General features: G+C 38.7%; 2 protein-coding genes across 2 annotated transcripts in view; one reads left to right on the plus strand and one right to left on the minus strand.

Moving 5' to 3' along the window:
* Positions 1-10,034, minus strand: part of LOC121955440 (toll-like receptor 5) — a 165,171-nt gene extending 155,137 nt beyond the window's left edge. Inside the window, exon 1 of the mRNA XM_088089334.1 lies at positions 9,903-10,034. The gene's annotated coding sequence lies outside the window, so the exon portion shown is untranslated. The remainder of the gene's footprint in view (positions 1-9,902) is intronic.
* brox (BRO1 domain and CAAX motif containing) lies at positions 374-17,375 on the plus strand. Its single transcript, XM_042503056.2, has 13 exons — positions 374-530; positions 1,031-1,149; positions 1,625-1,731; positions 2,958-3,054; positions 4,692-4,787; positions 4,918-4,990; positions 5,612-5,717; positions 6,529-6,618; positions 8,018-8,103; positions 8,245-8,326; positions 9,916-10,066; positions 11,598-11,757; positions 12,705-17,375. Exons 2-13 carry the CDS (start codon positions 1,049-1,051, stop codon positions 12,786-12,788), a joined length of 1,233 nt encoding a protein of 410 aa, XP_042358990.1. The 5' UTR covers positions 374-530; positions 1,031-1,048; the 3' UTR covers positions 12,789-17,375.
* The last annotated feature ends 138 nt before the right edge of the window (positions 17,376-17,513 follow it).

The raw sequence follows: 17,513 nt of genomic DNA on the forward strand, positions 1-17,513 counted from the left end.
GAATTATACATATCAAGCAATTTATTAAGGTCATTTCCTTTTTTATCTTTAAAGTCGCTAAGGTTCTTCTTTTTTTTATTACTTTTTCCTTTTTTTTTTTTTTTTTTACAGTTAATCACATATTGCCTTCAAGCCAACCTGCCCAGAAAAAAAAGCTGGGGAATATATATTTTTATAATTATGACATAAAGATGACAAAACAAGCCCCTTCAGATAAGTATTCACCGAGAGAACCGGTGAGACACAACATCAGCTGCACACAGGATTACAGTGATTTGCCTGACAGCTGTTTTTTAAAAATTGTCAACTCGCCCGTGTTTACGGCCCTCTGATCCATTGATCACTGATCAAAAGCCGAGCTGATCCGAGCTGATCGCAGATCGGAGATATTTCCTGGACACACGTCACATGACTAAAACGCGTGTTTCCATTGGTCAGCTTCTACTCGGTGTTTATTTCCGGAAGTAACTTGTTGTCTGTCTGTCAGACTTTCCATACGGATCATCAAATCTCCAGCGCCGGAACGATAGGTAAACAGTAAAACGTATCAAATGTTAAAATAGCTTCTTCCATTGTTTTAGCCGTGTAATAGGCGAGTTGTCACGTCAATGTAATTAATCATGTTTACGTTCAGATGTAGCCAGTGTTAGCCGTTAGCTGTTGCTCTCCGAAGCTTACGTAATGGACTTTTGTCCACAACGGACGGACAAATAACTGTTAAAAACAACATTCATAACAGCCCAAATAAACACCAGGGGATTATATTTCTACATGACAGAAAGCTAACTTTGGTAAAGAAGCAAACAGTGCCCCGTGAAAGAGCTAACGAGGCGGCTAGCGACTTCTAGCGGTTCACCATATGTGACGTTAGCCAAGCTGACATGCAAGCTAATGTAGCTAATGCCGCCTGCTTATTAAACATTTTACTATGATGTACTATATAATATATTAAACTACAAATTACAGTTGTGATAAGAGTCACACGGTGTGCATTAAGTGCTGGTCATGGCGTATTGTCCACCGTCTGTAGGTGTGTCCTCGGCACAGGATGGCTCACTGGTTCCACAGAAACCCCCTGAAGGCTACAGCTCCTGTGTCCTTTAATTTCTACGGAGTGGCAGGGAGCCCCGCTGCCAACAAGATATGCAAGTATGTCTTATCTCCATTTATTACACTGGAAACACCGTTATCAAACTGCACTGTGACTGTATGACCCTGATCAGGGTCAGAAAGATTGTTGTGTTGTTGCCCATACCCAAATGACAATGCACTATTCTATGACATACTGCTGTCTGATTGTATTTCTATCGCTGTGATCTCCTTACCTTAAAATATATACAATATCTTATAGTTTATAGGATACACTAGAAAGAAAATGAATATTAAATAACCAAATAAATACATGGTGAATGTCAAACCCCCTCTCCATCCCTGTCCCAGGTTATCTTTAGCCTTAACATTATTTGTGCAGTTTGAATTGCCACAAGATCTGTAAATTTTAATAATTTTGGCTGTAATAAATTGTGTATAATCTCTGAATACTGTAATGATCAGCATATCTTTAGTATATAAAACAAAAGCTATGACTATTGAGCATCGATTGCTGTTTGTTTGACACATTCAGTGACCTGAGGACAACCAGGGCCAGACTGCTGGAGATGTTCACCGATGTCACCTGTAACCCTGAGATCATGAAAAATGCCACAGATGCATACTTCTCCCTCCTCCAAGGTGTGTTTGCAATTTATCTTTCCTCTGATTGGTGAGGGTGCTACCAGGGTTGGAAATTAACCTTTTGATCCATCTGCCTACATGGCTGGTGGAACCTAAAACCATTGTGTTTTTTGGGTGGTGAGTGAAGCAAATCTAGCAGCTAGCTGCATATTTTACCAGTGTTCTCTGGTGGCTAAGTGCTAGTTTCCAACCCTGGTATTAACCCCGTAACCCTTTGATATCTGGAGCAACATCACTACTCTTGTGCTGTTTTCAGACTCCTTTCACAAGTACTGAGACCTTTGAACCCGGAGCTAACTGGTGCCATCATGAATTGCAAATAACTTACTTTCAATGTGTTTATTTATTATGTTCTCAACAATATACAAAAAACGATATACTGTAAATAAAGAATATGTATGAATGTTTACAAAAATGCTGCAATTTCTTTAAAATATATACATACATGGTGACAAGCTGTGTTTAAACTACTGGAAAATTATAGTACACGTGGCTGTGTGCTGTATTTTGTTTTTGTATACATGTATGTGGCTGTACATGTATACAAAAATAAATAAGAACACATATGCAACAACAACAAATACATATATAAAATAATAATGAAAAGGAAAAAAAATACATCGGGGGTTCTACATGACAGACACTGTTACAAGTCCTTCATTGCATTAACTGCAAGAAAAAAGAGGATGATTTTTATATAGCTATGAGGAAAAATATCATGGGAGATAAACTACATGTATGAATACCATAATTAAATACTTGAGATGATGTTACAGAATTATTTTAATTAAACAATTTAAGAACTTTTCCCAAGTCATTTTCTTTTCTTTTTTTTTATTTTTTCAATGTATTTATTTAAATGTTTTTGAAGCTAATTTTCAGGTAATGTTTTTTTTTGCTTCTGACTAAGTTTTTGGGTCATTTTTTCTTTCATTCCTCATTGCTTTGAAACATTATTCAAATCAGCAGAACTTTATCCTAATTCTGGTAGAGATCTCAAATTTGCCCAAGATACCAAATGTGACAGGCTGAATTTTAAATAAATTTGTGTAAAACATTTGTACATTTATTGAGCAAGATCAATGCCTAAAAATATTGATTGAAAAATTAATTGAATTGTTTGTTGTAGTAAATAATGTTTGTTTTATGATTGCATTCATTGTTTTTTTTTGCCAAACAGACTGCTTCTTTTTTTCTCTAAAATGTTGGTTATGATCCAACAGGCTTTATCATATCCTTGGATGGAACTACACAAGAGAACAAGATGAGGTTCATCCAGAACTTCAAGTGGACTGACACTTTACAGGGAAACACGCCAAGGTACAAAAACACATACACACACACACACTCTCAACACCTCCAGTCTCATCGGGAGCATGGGATTTAGGGTTTATGGCTGTGGAATAGTCAGGATGGGCTGCAGCTTTAAGGAGCGGCAAATTCAAGAGTGCACAGTGTTTTCAGGTGGCCAATAACCACCTCTCTCGGTATTCTGGGCAGAACTGGTCACTAAAAACTTACAAAACAATCAAAAACACAACTCTTACTCTAACTTATTCAGTTATCAATCTCTCTGATGTGTTACTGTCAGGACTCTGGCCACTCCGGTCTTGGATGTCAATCTTGCGATTTGACATCCAAGACCATCAAAATATAACAGAGGGACTTGACTGGAGGAAGAGTGAAGCGTGCACTCGACTTCTGCTTTTCCAGGCAGCGTGTCCCTCTGTGCAGCGGTCAGCTGTGGCGGTGTGCGTGTGCGTCCAGCCTGTGTTCCTCAGTCGCGCCCCCACAGTCCACGCGGGTTCTTCAGCACCGGACTCTCGACCCAGCCTTAGGCTGGCGTCTTCTCATTGTCCTCTCAGCGTCTGCACAGACCAAGTCTGAGCTGCTCCGTTCCACCACACCACTCTGCTCTCCTCTGAGCACGCGCACGTCCTGCATACCTGTGCTGCATCTCCTCATTGGCTGTCCGGAGGGAGGCGGAAAACACCGCGCCGGTTTAAATTATAAACCCTGCCAAAAACACACAACCATACAGCGCCGCCACCAGGGCCACACCACACATCCTTTTCCCTCACACACACATACCGCCTCACCCTGTGACACTCGCACACCCCAGAGTGCACAGATGGGCAAAAATGCATTCGCTTTTTACATCACGTGGGCGAGGTATGACAACATTGTCAGTCTGAAACTAGCAACAACTTTTCTTACTTTTGGTTTAGATACTTCTGTGAACATGCCAGATAAAACAGTTGCATAAAAAGTAAATCTAAGAAAAACAACACCAGAATACCCATCAGACCAATCAGAATACTTATTAACACCCCCTTTTTCACACACACACACACACACACACACACACACACACACACACACACACACACACTCTCTCAAACACTTAGATCAACATCAGTTTTCTTGTGCTGCGTTAAGACGTCTTTCATTAACACTCTGAAACCTGAAAAAATGGTTTTATGTCTTTCAAAAACATGGGAAAAAAGCCATAATGAGCAACTTGTAAAAAAAATAAAATAGTGTCAGGGAAATTATCTCAAAATTATCTGGGGGTGATTATTAGATATTAACAAAAAATGGGGAAAAACATCGGAAAAAACTTAAAACTATGCTACAGAAGAAATGATATAAATATTTACAGTCTCTAGCATGTGGGCATGGATACTTTTTTCCCTCCTGTCTTTTTAAAATTATTTTCAGGTAATTTTCTTTTAACTTTTTAGTAATTTCTTGCTATTTCGGGGGCAATTTCTTACTAAGCTGCTTGTTGCCCTCTTCAATTTGTGCAGATATCAAACCGTTAAGATAAAGCCCTTAGATTTTTTTTTTTATCATAGTCATTACTCCTCAGAACCTCCAGCTCCAGCGAGCGGTGTCTTGTAGAGGCATTGTTGACTTGTGTGTATGACCGTCTGTGACTCTGTGCTCTGCTCCAGTGCCCAGCAGGATGCAGTCTTTGAGCTGGTCTCCATGGCCTTCAATGTAGCCCTCTGGTACACCAAGTTTGCCTCCAGACTAGCAGGGAAGGAGAAGTATGAGCCTTTTTATCTGTACTGTTGAATTTAATTATGTTAAATCAGTCGGATATTTATTAATCCTTAAAACTTTACATTGTTTTGTGACTATAGTAAACTTGTCACGTCATGTTTTCCTGCTCACTAGCGTAACGGAGGCTGAAGCAAAAGATGTTCACCGGAGCCTGAAAGTTGCTGCTGGTATATTCAAAACCCTCAAGGTGAGAACCCCAAACAGGCTCCTCCATGTTACTGTGGAGCTGTGGGACCCAGATGTTTTGGTGCTCCTACAATAAGTCTAAAAAACACTGTGGAAACTAAATAGTTACATTAATTCTGTTAAGTGCAAAAAATGCTCAATTTTTGATCCCACAGCTATCAAAGCATAAAAACTATTTTAACTATTTTCTACCTGATGAGGTCATTTTGACCATATTTGGCATATGGAGGAAAAACATGCTATTTCTACAAGGTGCAGTCACAATCAGTGTTGCTGCTAATCATTGACATATCCCAGGCTGCGATAATAATAATAATAATAATAATAATAATAATAATAATAATAATAATAATAATAACATAAATTTTTTTTTTAAGTTATGACAAAATCCTGGCCTTTACAGGTTTAAAATTCTGAAAATTAATGAATAATTGAAATTCATGATTAGGACTGATGCTGGTTAAAAAAATGAACGCAATTAAAGTAGAAAATCATATTAATGTATAGTATTTTTTACATCTTGAGTTTGAAAGAGCGATACGAGTATGTGTAATATTAAAGCAGGCCCTTAAGGGTTAATGAAGTACATTTCACTGAACTCGCTCAATTCACTCATTCACAGGAGGTTCACATCCCTCGTCTCATCACCCCGGCTGAGAAGGGCCGAGACCTGGAGCCCAGAGCCATCGATGCGTATATCATCCAGTGCCAGGCGGAGGCACAAGAAGGTACAGCTGCTCCAAGCTGCAGTTCTGCTGCAGACACCAGAAAGCTACATACACCTACACTCATGAGCCAGAGAATGCAGCAGGCAGTGTGTGTCAGGCACATTTCTGACTTTGTGTTTACATCTGATTTTCTTCTGACTTTTTTCAACTCATCCTGTTTGAGCTGCACATCGCTGGGCTGCAGAGGTGTAGTTTTTTGATTAGCTACAGATCTATTATAACAGGGTTCCCTCAGATCTTTAAAACAGTCTTAAAAGGCATTAAATTAATTCATCTAAAAAAAAGGCCTTAATTGGCATAAAAATGTCTTAAATCAATCTTTCAAAAGTCTTAAAATGCAAAGACAAAGGGAGTAGGATATTAAGACTTTCGACTTTAAGAATTTGCTGAATGCCTCTCGCATTAACCTCACACAGATCAGGATATAAGATGAACCCCCAATATGAAGTAGATTGTCTGACTTTTTAACTTGACCAGAGGGCAAACTGATCTTAAATTTAATTCTGAATGGCATTAAAAATATCTTAAATCTAAGTAAAGCTGTAGGAACCCTGTGTAAGAGTGAGGGGTAAACTGAGGTCAATGTAACGTTGTGACATGACAGTGGCAATTTTTGTATACTCTAATACTGAAGGATCTAAATTCAAGAGAAAAAGTCTTAAGGGGCAATATAATGTATCTTTTACATCGAACTTATAAAGACCAACATCTCTGACTAGTGACCGCAGATAAATAATAATAATAATTCCTAATTACATCAAAATGTATTTAGTATTTAGTTCTTTACAGTCTGTTCCTTTTTTTTTTACAGTGACAATTGCCAGAGCGATTGAACTGAAGCACAACGCCACGCTCATCGCAGCACTGGCATTTGAGACAGCAAACTTCTATCAAAAGGCTGGTCAGTATTTTACCACTTGGGATTTTTTAAATGTCTGTGTTAATAAAACCATTTGGCCATCATTTTTGTTACTTTGTATTAGTTTTGTGTAAAGTACTGTAATGGAAGCTTTCATAGAGGGACCCTCATCACAAACACATCCAGCAAATACTGCAGACATCTAAAGTCAAGCTCGACCGTGAAGCATGAGTCTGTAGAAATGCATTTCACGTGCGCTGCATATAATAAGTGCTTAACATGGAGATACATTGTTTTTTCTTCTTTAACGAAGGACACTATGACAGTATTACCAGGGTCCCTGCAGATCCCGAAAAAGTCTTCAAAGGCATTGAATTCATTAATCTAAAAATAAGGCTTTAATTGGTATTACGTGTAATTAAATTAACCTTTCAAAAGTCTTAAAATTTTTCAGTTATGGGATGTAGGATTTTATGAATCTTTTGTTCTTACGTTGTATTGAAAAATCTCAAAATAATTGTAAACATTTTTTTTTGTTCAGTAATAATTGATTTTCTGAAACTCATCATGATGGGAAAACATGATGATTGCAGATGCAGACTGAAAAACACAAAATTGCCTAGAAAATCAGCCAGTAATGCCAGATATTTCACACTGCTGTTGGTAAACTAAAAAAGATACTTTTAGGATAATATCCTTTCAAAAGTCAGGTTTTATGCTTTAATAAACACCAGCAAAATGAAATTGTCCATCTTTAATTTTGGTTATTATAAAATTTGTATTAAACTCAATTCTGAGTGGCTTTTAAAAAAGTAAGTGAAAGCCTTAAAACTTCCTTACCTTAAGGTGATTCCTCAGAGCTAATAGCAAGAAAAGCATTATACACAACTTGCACTGCACTACATTAAAACCCACAAAATGATGCCACATTTTGAAATGGTGGTACACACAACCAACAGCAATATGATATGGTAGTCTCATTTCATCACTTTCACTTAGGGCCAAAAAAAAAATAAAGGGCACATTGACAGTTTTCTCACAGTCCTGCGTGTTGCAGTGATTTTGCAGATGAATATTGTTTTTACACATTATTTTAGTATGTAGAGTATTTATTTGTTTATAATTTTTAAGTTTTTATTATTATTTTTTTAATCCTGAGAGAGTGGTGTCTGTACTAGTTGTGTATAAGCATTAATTATTTCTCACTGTATTTGTATAGTTACCATTAATTTCTATGTCTGTGTATATTTGCAAACAATTTGTGCTAATTGACCCCTCTCAATAACATGCTTTAAATGTAATAACAGGCCCTTTAGAGGCCACTCAAACAGCCCATGTGACAGCTATAGTGATAATGTGGCTGGTATTTGGTCACTAGGAGAGTGCTTAAGGCGTAACACTTCTCTAACAGGCTGTTAACGGTCAGGATTTGTGTCCACAGACCACACACTGAACACTCTGGAGCCGGAGTGCAGCAACAAATGGAGGAAGTACCTTCAGCTGAAGCAGCACTTTTACATGGCTTATGTACGTTCACGCACATCCTAAAGCACTTCACTCTGCCTCTGTTTGTGTAAAGAAGCCTTGGATGCAAACTACTCTTCTTTATAAAGACACAACAGAAAAGACTAACCAGGCTCCTGACTCAACTCCGTCACTGTGTTCCAGGCCTACTGCTACCATGGACAGACACTGCTGGCTAGTGACAAGTGTGGAGAGGCTATACGATCTCTGCAGGAGGCAGAAAAGTGTGAGTGCAGCGGTGTCCTCTGTGTGTGTGTGCGTGTCTGTGTTTTTGTTTCCTGTGTGTTTGTTTCCTGTGTGTATGCTTCCTGTGTGTATGCTTCCTGTGTGTTTGTTTCCTGTGTGTTTGTTTCCTGTGTGTATGCTTCCTGTATGTTTGTTTGCTTCCTGTGTGTTTGCTTCCTGTGTGTTTGCTTCCTGTGTGTTTGTTTCCTGTGTGTTTGCTTCCTGTGTGTTTGCTTCCTGTGTGTTTGCTTCCTGTGTGTTTGTTTCCTGTGTGTTTGCTTCCTGTGTGTTTGCTTCCTGTGTGTTTGCTTCCTGTGTGTTAGTTTCCTGTGTTTGCTTCCTGTGTGTTTGTTTCCTGTGTTTGCTTCCTGTGTGTTTGCTTCCTGTGTGTTTGTTTCCTGTGTGTTTTTGTTTCCTGTGTGTTTGTTTCCTGTTTGTTTCATGTGTTTGTTTCCTGTGTGTTTGCTTCATTGTGTTTGTTTCCTGTGTGTTTGTTTGCTTCCTGTATGTTTGCTTCCTGTGTGTTTGTTTCCTGTGTTTGCTTCCTGTGTGTTTGCTTCCTGTGTGTTTGCTTCCTGTGTGTTTGTTTGCTTCCTGTGTGTTTGTTTCCTGTGTTTGCTTCCTGTGTGTTTGCTTCCTGTGTGTTTGCTTCATTGTGTTTGTTTCCTGTGTGTTTGTTTGCTTCCTGTATGTTTGCTTCCTGTGTGTTTGTTTCCTGTGTTTGCTTCCTGTGTGTTTGCTTCCTGTGTGTTTGTTTCCTGTGTGTTTGTTTGCTTCCTGTGTGTTTGTTTCCTGTGTTTGCTTCCTGTGTGTTTGCTTCCTGTGTGTTTGTTTCCTGTGTTTGTTTGCCTCTTGTGTGTTTGTTTCCTGTGTGTTTGTTTCCTGTGTTTGCTTCCTGTGTGTTTGCTTCCTGTGTGTTTGTTTCCTGTGTTTGTTTGCCTCTTGTGTGTTTGTTTCCTGTGTTTGTTTGCCTCCTGTGTGTTTGTTTCCTGTGTTTGTTTGCCTCTTGTGTGTTTGCCTCCTGTGTGTTTGTTTCCTGTGTTTGTTTGCCTCCCGTGTGTTTGTTTCCTGTGTTTGTTTGCCTCTTGTGTGTTTGTTTCCTGTGTTTGTTTCCTGTGTTTGTTTGCCTCCTGTGTTTGTTTCCTGTGTTTGTTTGCCTCTTGTGTGTTTGCCTCCTGTGTGTTTGCTTCCTGTGTGTTTGTTTTTTGTGTTTGTTTGTTTCCTGTGTGTCTGTTTGTTTCCTGTGTGTTTGTTTGTTTCCTGTGTGTTTGTTTCCTTTGTGTTTGCTTTCTGTGTGTTTGTTTGTTTCCTGTGTGTTTGTTTCCTTTGTGTTTGCTTTCTGTGTGTGTGTTTGTTTCCTGTGTGTTTGTTTGTTTCCTGTGTGTTTGTTTGTTTCCTGTGTGTTTGTTTCCTTTGTGTTTGCTTCCTGTGTGTTTGTTTCCTGTGTTTGTTTGTTTCCTGTGTGTTTGTTTCCTGTGTGTTTGTTTGTTTCCTGTGTGTTGCAGCAGTGTCTCATTATGAAATGAGGAACGTCTTAACTTCCTTTGCTTTACTGCCTGGATTTCTTACGCACTAACCTTCTCTGTTTAGGTTACTCCCGCGCCGAGGCGTTGTGTAAAGAGTACCGTCAGACCAAAGGACCTGGCACCACAGCCAAACCGTCAGAGCAGCTGTTCTTCCTCAAACTGGGCGGCCTCATCAAAAACACGCTGCAGAAGTGCCAGAGAGAAAACGGCTTCATGTGAGTCACGCAGGACAGACGCACTATATAAACTGGACAAAGCATTTCAGAACTATTCACTGTGCACGGAACATTTTCTATCATCTCAGAGGTTTACACACTTTTCAGCTGCACAAACATATAGACCAGAGATTCTAAAACTTAGTATTCAAAGGTCTGAACCTGATTTCTATTCCAACAGCAAAGGTCTGGAATGATTGGTGATAAGCAAATTACTTTTTTTTAAACTTGCTTATAACTTACAAGCAATATACATTTAAGTTTAAGGCATTCTGATGCCACTGTTTGACCACTTATGCATGAGAAAAGGACTTACTACAGAGCAGCCAGCCTCTCACAGAGAGGTTCAGCAGCTGTCTGCTGCGTCACAGATCTCACAAACAAATAGTTAGTTGATTCATAGGAAGGTTTTGAGTTTTGTTGTCCTCACCTCTGTATTCTGAGGATACTGCTGTTTGAACTGTCTGTGCTTTGTGTCACAGTGACGTTTAGTATTTCCAATCTTCACAACTCAAACTGTCTGCACATCAAATGCATGGGCTTTGTGCTGGATTTGGGCAAAATGAGCGCATATTTCTGTCCACTGGTCTTTGGATCGTTTTTCTTGGTCAGCTTTTCTACTCTTTGCACATTTGGATAGGGGCATCCTCAACGCATTGGTGACGTTATGTACGCTGACAGAAGACGCTGTAGTCTTCCTTCCTCGCGCCCACAGGACAGAACGTGAACGCCCTTCAGCTGTTAACTAACTTGCTAATTTGAATGGACGAATGTTAGACGACCCTTGAACTCTGACATGTGATTGCTAACATGTCATACGCTCGGCGACTGTCAGCGTTTCCATGACAACAACTTCAAACAGCGGAACGATTACATTTAAGACTCAATCTTGGAACAGGATTGCTGCAGGGATCTCTACTATATACTATACTACACAAAACTAACCACTTATTGATAAGTATGATTTTTTTTGAAAAAGTAGGAAACACACCTCATTAAATTGTATTATTGCTTTCCTAATATGAGGAGCGGGCTGGACTGACACGCCATCCACTCGGAGTCCGGACTTAGACAACATCTGATGTGGACTGAACCACACTGCTTGTTTGCAATAACTTTGGGGTAGAAAACTGCCGCGTCACACAGGCTACATGTAATCAAACTGCGCTAAGCAAACTCTGCCTTAATCGATTGGTTTGAAACCAACTAAAAAAAGTCAGTCTTCAAGCTGTAGCTTGCTGTAATACAGTCCTTACTGACGGAGAGCCATTATAACACCAGACTCCACTGAGAAAAAACATTTTACTCCACTGAACAGCGGAGCTGCTGCTCTACCGCTGCCTCCATCAGCTGTTGCTGAAGCTGAAGAGGAGAGAATATTCAAATAAAGTGTACACTTAAACTGATGCTGATTGTTTTTTTCAGCTGGCTAAAATGTTTTGCTGTAGCCCCGTCCGCAGAACACTTCTCAGCCGATCATAATCAAGGACTCTTAAGTGTTTCTAATATAACTTTGGACGCATTTCCTCAGATACTTCCACAAGGTTCCAGCTGAGGCGCCCCAGCTGGAGCTGAAGGCCAGTTACGGCTTGGCTGAGCCAATCCCCTTTGAGCTGCCGCCTCTCAGTGAGCAGTGCACCGCTGAAGTCTACGCCACCTTCGATCTGACCAAGGGAGCCAAAAATGACAAGGTACAGCAGCTCGCCACGCTTTACCGCAAAAAACACACAACACAGCACACACAAACACCACATTACAGGGTTCCTACAGTCATGAAAAACCTGGAAAAGTCATTAAAGACGCTAATAGCAATTTCCAGGTTTGAAAAAGTTTTGGAAACTAAATATACCTGGAAAGTTTTGGAAGAATCATGGAATTATGTTTCCTGAACCTGTATAATAACACATGATGTGTTTTAGGACCATGGGAAAGTCTGATGTTATAAATGTGATAAATGCTGTCATTTCTGCAGGGCTTGTTTTCTTCAAAAATTGCCAAAAGTAACATTTCTTGCCAAAATTGCCAAAAACTTGAGGTAAAGAAAAAGAAAAATTATTGCCAAAATGTCTTCTTCAAAAAACATTAATTTTATTGACAAATCACCGAAATAAAGAAGGTTTTTCATTGTTTACCTGTTTCCATTTAATGTTTGTTTCAGCTGCGTTAGTTGGCAGGTCCTAGTGACAAAAGTTAGCAAAAGGAACATTTTTTTCTTTTTAAGTCATTGTTTTTCTTTCAACGCCAAAAAGTAAAAAACAAAAATATAGCCAACATCTTTTGAAAATAACATGGCTTTGGCGGGCATGTTTTTCTTTAAAAGTCAGTGGTAAAATAAACACAAAATACAGGCATTTAAAGTTGTACGGCACCACCCCCTGCCCTCATAATTAAAGAACGACCCCTAGGTTATATTAAAATATTACATTTTAAACCTCTTCTGAATTATTTTTTAGATTTTTTTAATATTAAAAAGCTACCATAAAGTAATGAAAAAGAACTGAAAAATAGTGGGTTTTTTTCAGAGAATATGTGGTCTTGAAATGTGCCTCAAAATCATGGAACCCTGCCATCAAGTCTTTATCCAAAAGAAGCTGATGAATAGCCGAAGTGTGTCTCACATGTGTTGCTTTGCCTGCAGGCAAAAGCCAAGGAGGAGGAGGTGAAACCAGTGAAGGAGCCAGATCTGAAGCCTCAGAAGGACACGGGCTGCGTCCTCTCTTAAACGCTCCACACATTCCATCATCGGCCTCAAGCTCCAGTTCCATCTATTGTAATGATGGCATCCATATTCCCACTCATATAAACCTCCATAGGAAAAATGTATTTTTTGTAATATTAATCCATGGTGTTCAACATTTATGCTGTGTGTTGTATTTGCTGTGACAGCCAGAGCCAGTCCTCCTCCTCACAGCTCCTCTTTCAGAGAAAAGATGTTTTTTCAGGCTGAAACAATGACTTTGAATGAAGTCTTTTCATGAAGTTATAACAAATATGATGACTATAAATTGGCCTTATTGGTGAAGCAGCCCTGTTAACGGTGCCTTTGGCTGCAGTGTAAACCTGCTCACTGTGGCCTCTGACAGAAGCGTCTGCGGCTGAATTCACAAAACTCTATTACAAAGAGTTGTTGAGTACATGTTAAGAAAATCCTTAGAAAAGTGATGTTTCTGAAGAATTAAACCTTAAAGTTAAGAGTAGATCCTGATAATGATAACACTTACTGACAGTGTCTTAGCCTGTAACCCTTTGAAACCTGAGTAAATTGGCATGATTTCTTTCAAATACATGCGAAGAAGGCAGTAAGCAACCAAAGATATTATTTAAAAAATGTCTAAATATGAGTACAAAAAAAGAACAAACAAGGCAATCAAGACTTACCTGTAATGACAATAATCAGTATAGCTTTTTCCCTAGCTTTTTTCTTTTTCCCCTAGGTGTTTTGACAAGTAATTTTCATATACATATTTTTACATATTTCTTGCAATTTGTGGAAAGCCTTGAGGGAATTCCAAATGAATTTTCAAAAGCTGACGTGGACCGAAGGATGAAGTGATCAGATTTTTGTGGTCATAGGTCAAATTTAAAGGTCGCTGTAACCTTGTCCATCTCATTAATGTAAACATGATATCTAAAGAACATTTTGAGAAAAATTTCTAGAAATTTGTCACAAATGTTTGAGTAGACACAAACATTTACTCAGCAATGAGCTAATTAGAATTTGGTGTTTAAAGGTCAAGGTCACTATGACCTTGCATTCGTCTCATTTTCGTAAATGCAATATCTGAAGACGGCCTTGAGGAACTTTCCTCAACTTTGGCACAAACGTCCAAGAACAAACTCAAGAACAAACTAATTAGAATCTTTAGAAACATGTTTTTGACCGTAACTCAAGAAAACTCAAGAACGATCTTAAAGCTGATAACTGTGCAGATCTTCTGTGTGGGAACAAGCTATATTTTCATAGACATGGATGTAAACTGCAAGTGCAACTTGACTGGTGTGTGGGGGGCAATCGTATGGTCGTCTATAGTTAAATGTCGTCTTTCTAGTTTTCATGTTTTTGAAAGAAATCACATCAATTTGCTCAGGGTTCAACAATCAACTAAAAGTTGCATAATGTTGCTTTAAAAGAATTCATCACACCTAGCAATGAGTTCAACCACACCTCCTCACTCAGGTTAAAGTTTCTGTCCCATGCCTGTTCAGACTTACTCTGAGACCTTTTCTTAATCATTAGCTCGTACTCCTTGCTAGAAATCTTTAGGCCTTTAGGCCATGTTAGGAGCTCTCTGAGAGGATCCTCAGAATGTCTGTGAATATGGCCCCAGGTTTCAACCTTCCTGGTAGTTATGGCCAAATGAAGCCTCGCGAAGCATTTTCTTTGTTTTCTGAGCCCACTAAATAGCTCTCTCTGATCCACAAAGTGTTGAGAGCACATAGAAATCTCATTCCTCAAGCCTTTTTCTCTAAACCAAGAGTGCCATCTAGTTTGTTTAGAAAATAAAGAAAATGCTTCACAAGGCTTCATTTTCCATCACCACTTCCTGGCACTTTCTGTAGAGCTCTGGCCTGATTAAAGAGGACTCAAACAGTAGAAACTAGCCTGGTAAACATGATGAGGAATGGCTTTAGGATGTGTATCTGAAGAAAAGATGCTGCAGAAGCTTATGGAAGATTAAAAAGACAGATTTAATATTGAATATTTCCCTTTTATTATGGGCTTGAGTAAATGCAGTAAATTCCCGGCCTCTTAAAATAGATAAAAGCATTTCAACACGTCTGATATGGAGTTGAAATGTCACTCAACTGACAATGAACATGACTGCATGTGTCATAGCTGGTGCATTTGGTTTGTTTATAGCTGTAGCAGTTTACAATCAATACTTTATTTAGATCACATGACTGTAGTTCTTTTTGTACAACATATGACGTAGCTGTTTTTTTGTTGTTTTTTTTTTACTTCTACTGTTCATTTAAGAAAACCTTTATTACTGGAAGAATCAATCTTTAATTAACATGCTGAGGGATTCAGTGATATATCCCGGAGAGTAATTTATTTCTATGATTATGTAATGATGTTTTAGTTGAAAGCACTTCTGCCAGCTGAAGGGAACTCAGATCACATGTTTATGGTGATGCTGATTTTCATTTGGATGTTTTCGGTGGATGCAGCTGCAGATACAAACTGTAAAATGCTTCCTCGTGTAAACTTTTCAGTTGCTGGGAGAGTGATGTTGTTAATAGTTAAGACAATGTATGTACACTACATATTTTGAGTGTTATCTCCTTTCTTAAAGTGATTTTTGAAGAGGGGTCGTTTATAGTAGATGTCAGTCAGCACAGGCTGCAGTTTGACATGAAAGCTACGCAGTGTACTGCTGCGGATGGGGGTCAGCAACAAAATGTATTTTAGCCACCAAATATATTCAACATCAGTTCAAGTGTACACTATGTTAAGAGTATTTTCACTGATTTACCATTCCATCAGACAGCCTGTTTTGATGGGGATTCATTTCATGGCTTTAGTACCCCGTTCATGGTCTTGTTAGTTAACAAAAACATTTGTTAACATCATTTTACCTCTCTGAACACAGGAGCTGCTGCTCCGCTGCTACGATCAGTTTGTGTCATTGTGTGACTGTGGTGATTCAAGTGATAACACAAACTATAGAACTGTTCAAGGCGCCATCTGCTCGTGTGTTCAGAGCTGAGCAAAAAGTAGTAAAACCTACAAGAAAATGACATGAAAGTTTAAGTTTTAAAAAAAAGAAGAAAAATGACCTTAAAGAAGTGCTATAAAAATCTAATAAATCTGTAACATTATTTGTTTTGTTGAACATTTTGTGGAACATTTCTTACTAAGTTGCTAGTTGTTTTTCACCAAGTTTTTGAAAAACAAAAAAAAGTATTGCTGGGTTAAACATTTGAAACCTGGCGCTACTTCACTTTTCTTGTGCTGCTTTCAGACGCCTCTCACAACTACTTAAACATTTGAACTCTGAGAAAATTGGTGTGATTTCTTTCAAAAACATGAGAAAAAAGGCAATAAGTAACTTGGTGTGACATGTTCCACAAACTGCAAAAAAAAAAGAGATTTTGAAAAAAAGACTATGGTAAAATGTCTAGGGAATAAAATAAAAAAGCTAGGGAAAATGTATTTATAATTATTATAATTGTATATTCAAATGTATGTTACAATTTTTTTTTTTAAAAATGTAACTTTTTTTTAAACAATTTTCAGGACATTTTTTTTCTACTTTTCACCAATTCTCACTAAACTTTGGGTCATGTCTTCTGTCTTTGCTAATTGCCTTCCAGCCATGTTTTGGAAAAGAAATCAAGCCAGTTTGCTCGAATTTAAAAGGGTTAAACACTTGCAAAGGGCATCAGAAAGCAGCACAAGAAAAGTGATGTCGCTTTCAAAGGGTAAAATCGCTGGAATCTTCTCAGCGGAGTCTGGCTTCCAAGACAGTGAATTCCAGTGGGAAAACAAAGCAGGATGGGATATCACACTGTTTGCTGTGAAAATACTCTCGATACAGCGTGAGACTTTGTTTCAGTGGCTAAAACGTTGTTGCTGACCCCGGTCCACAGCAGTGCATTGCTTAGCTTCTGCGTCGCTATTCCAGCCTCCTTCTCTAAACGGCAGGTGTGCAGATAGATATCTACTGTATGTAACACACTGACTGTGGATAACGAAACCATACCAACCCCCTCGAAAAACTAGAATCATCCCTTTAAGAGCAGCGCTCGGGGCATGAGGATAACAGATGTGTTGCAGGGAGAGCATATCAACATCTGGGTCCCTCAGTTCTTTTCTGTGCTGCAGCAGAGCTGCTCCAGCCGCTTCACTCACGCCGTCACCATTTTGCCGCTTTGACAATAAAGTCATGTTGATTAAAGCATGAACTGCTAGAAACTTGCAACACTGTATTATACTGCTCACATTTATGCACCTCCAAATATATTAGCTTCTCTGAGCTAGACTCCAGCGGTCGTGAAAAGCAGACACATCTCACTGAATTTAATTCTGGCACATTATATCACCGTTGCACTTTGTACTGAGTTGTGCAGTGAGGATGTGATGGAGTTATAATGGCCAGGCCACCTAACTGTTGTTCATGATACCTGAACAGCTCATATCAATAAGCCCAAATCACACCGATGCTGGTTCTTTCATCTTTAAGGCAACAGTGTATTCAAAGGGTGAGTCAACTCAGCGTTACACTCCTGTAGCTCATTATTCCTCTGATGCTGTCTTTCATGTCAGATGTATTTCTATTGCAGTATTAAATCATCCTTAAAGTCCTTTCCTCCAGGTCTTGTGTTTATTTATGACAACATGATTTCAAGATGTAGCTGATTACTTTTATTTATTTTTTAAAAAGTTATATATACATATAACTGCACACACACAATAATAATAATAATAATAATAATAATAAAA

The sequence above is a fragment of the Plectropomus leopardus genome, chromosome 16, assembly GCF_026936395.1.
Source record: "Plectropomus leopardus strain MGB_pleo_1.0 chromosome 16, ASM2693639v1, whole genome shotgun sequence".
Taxonomy (NCBI): Eukaryota; Metazoa; Chordata; class Actinopteri; order Perciformes; family Serranidae; genus Plectropomus; species Plectropomus leopardus.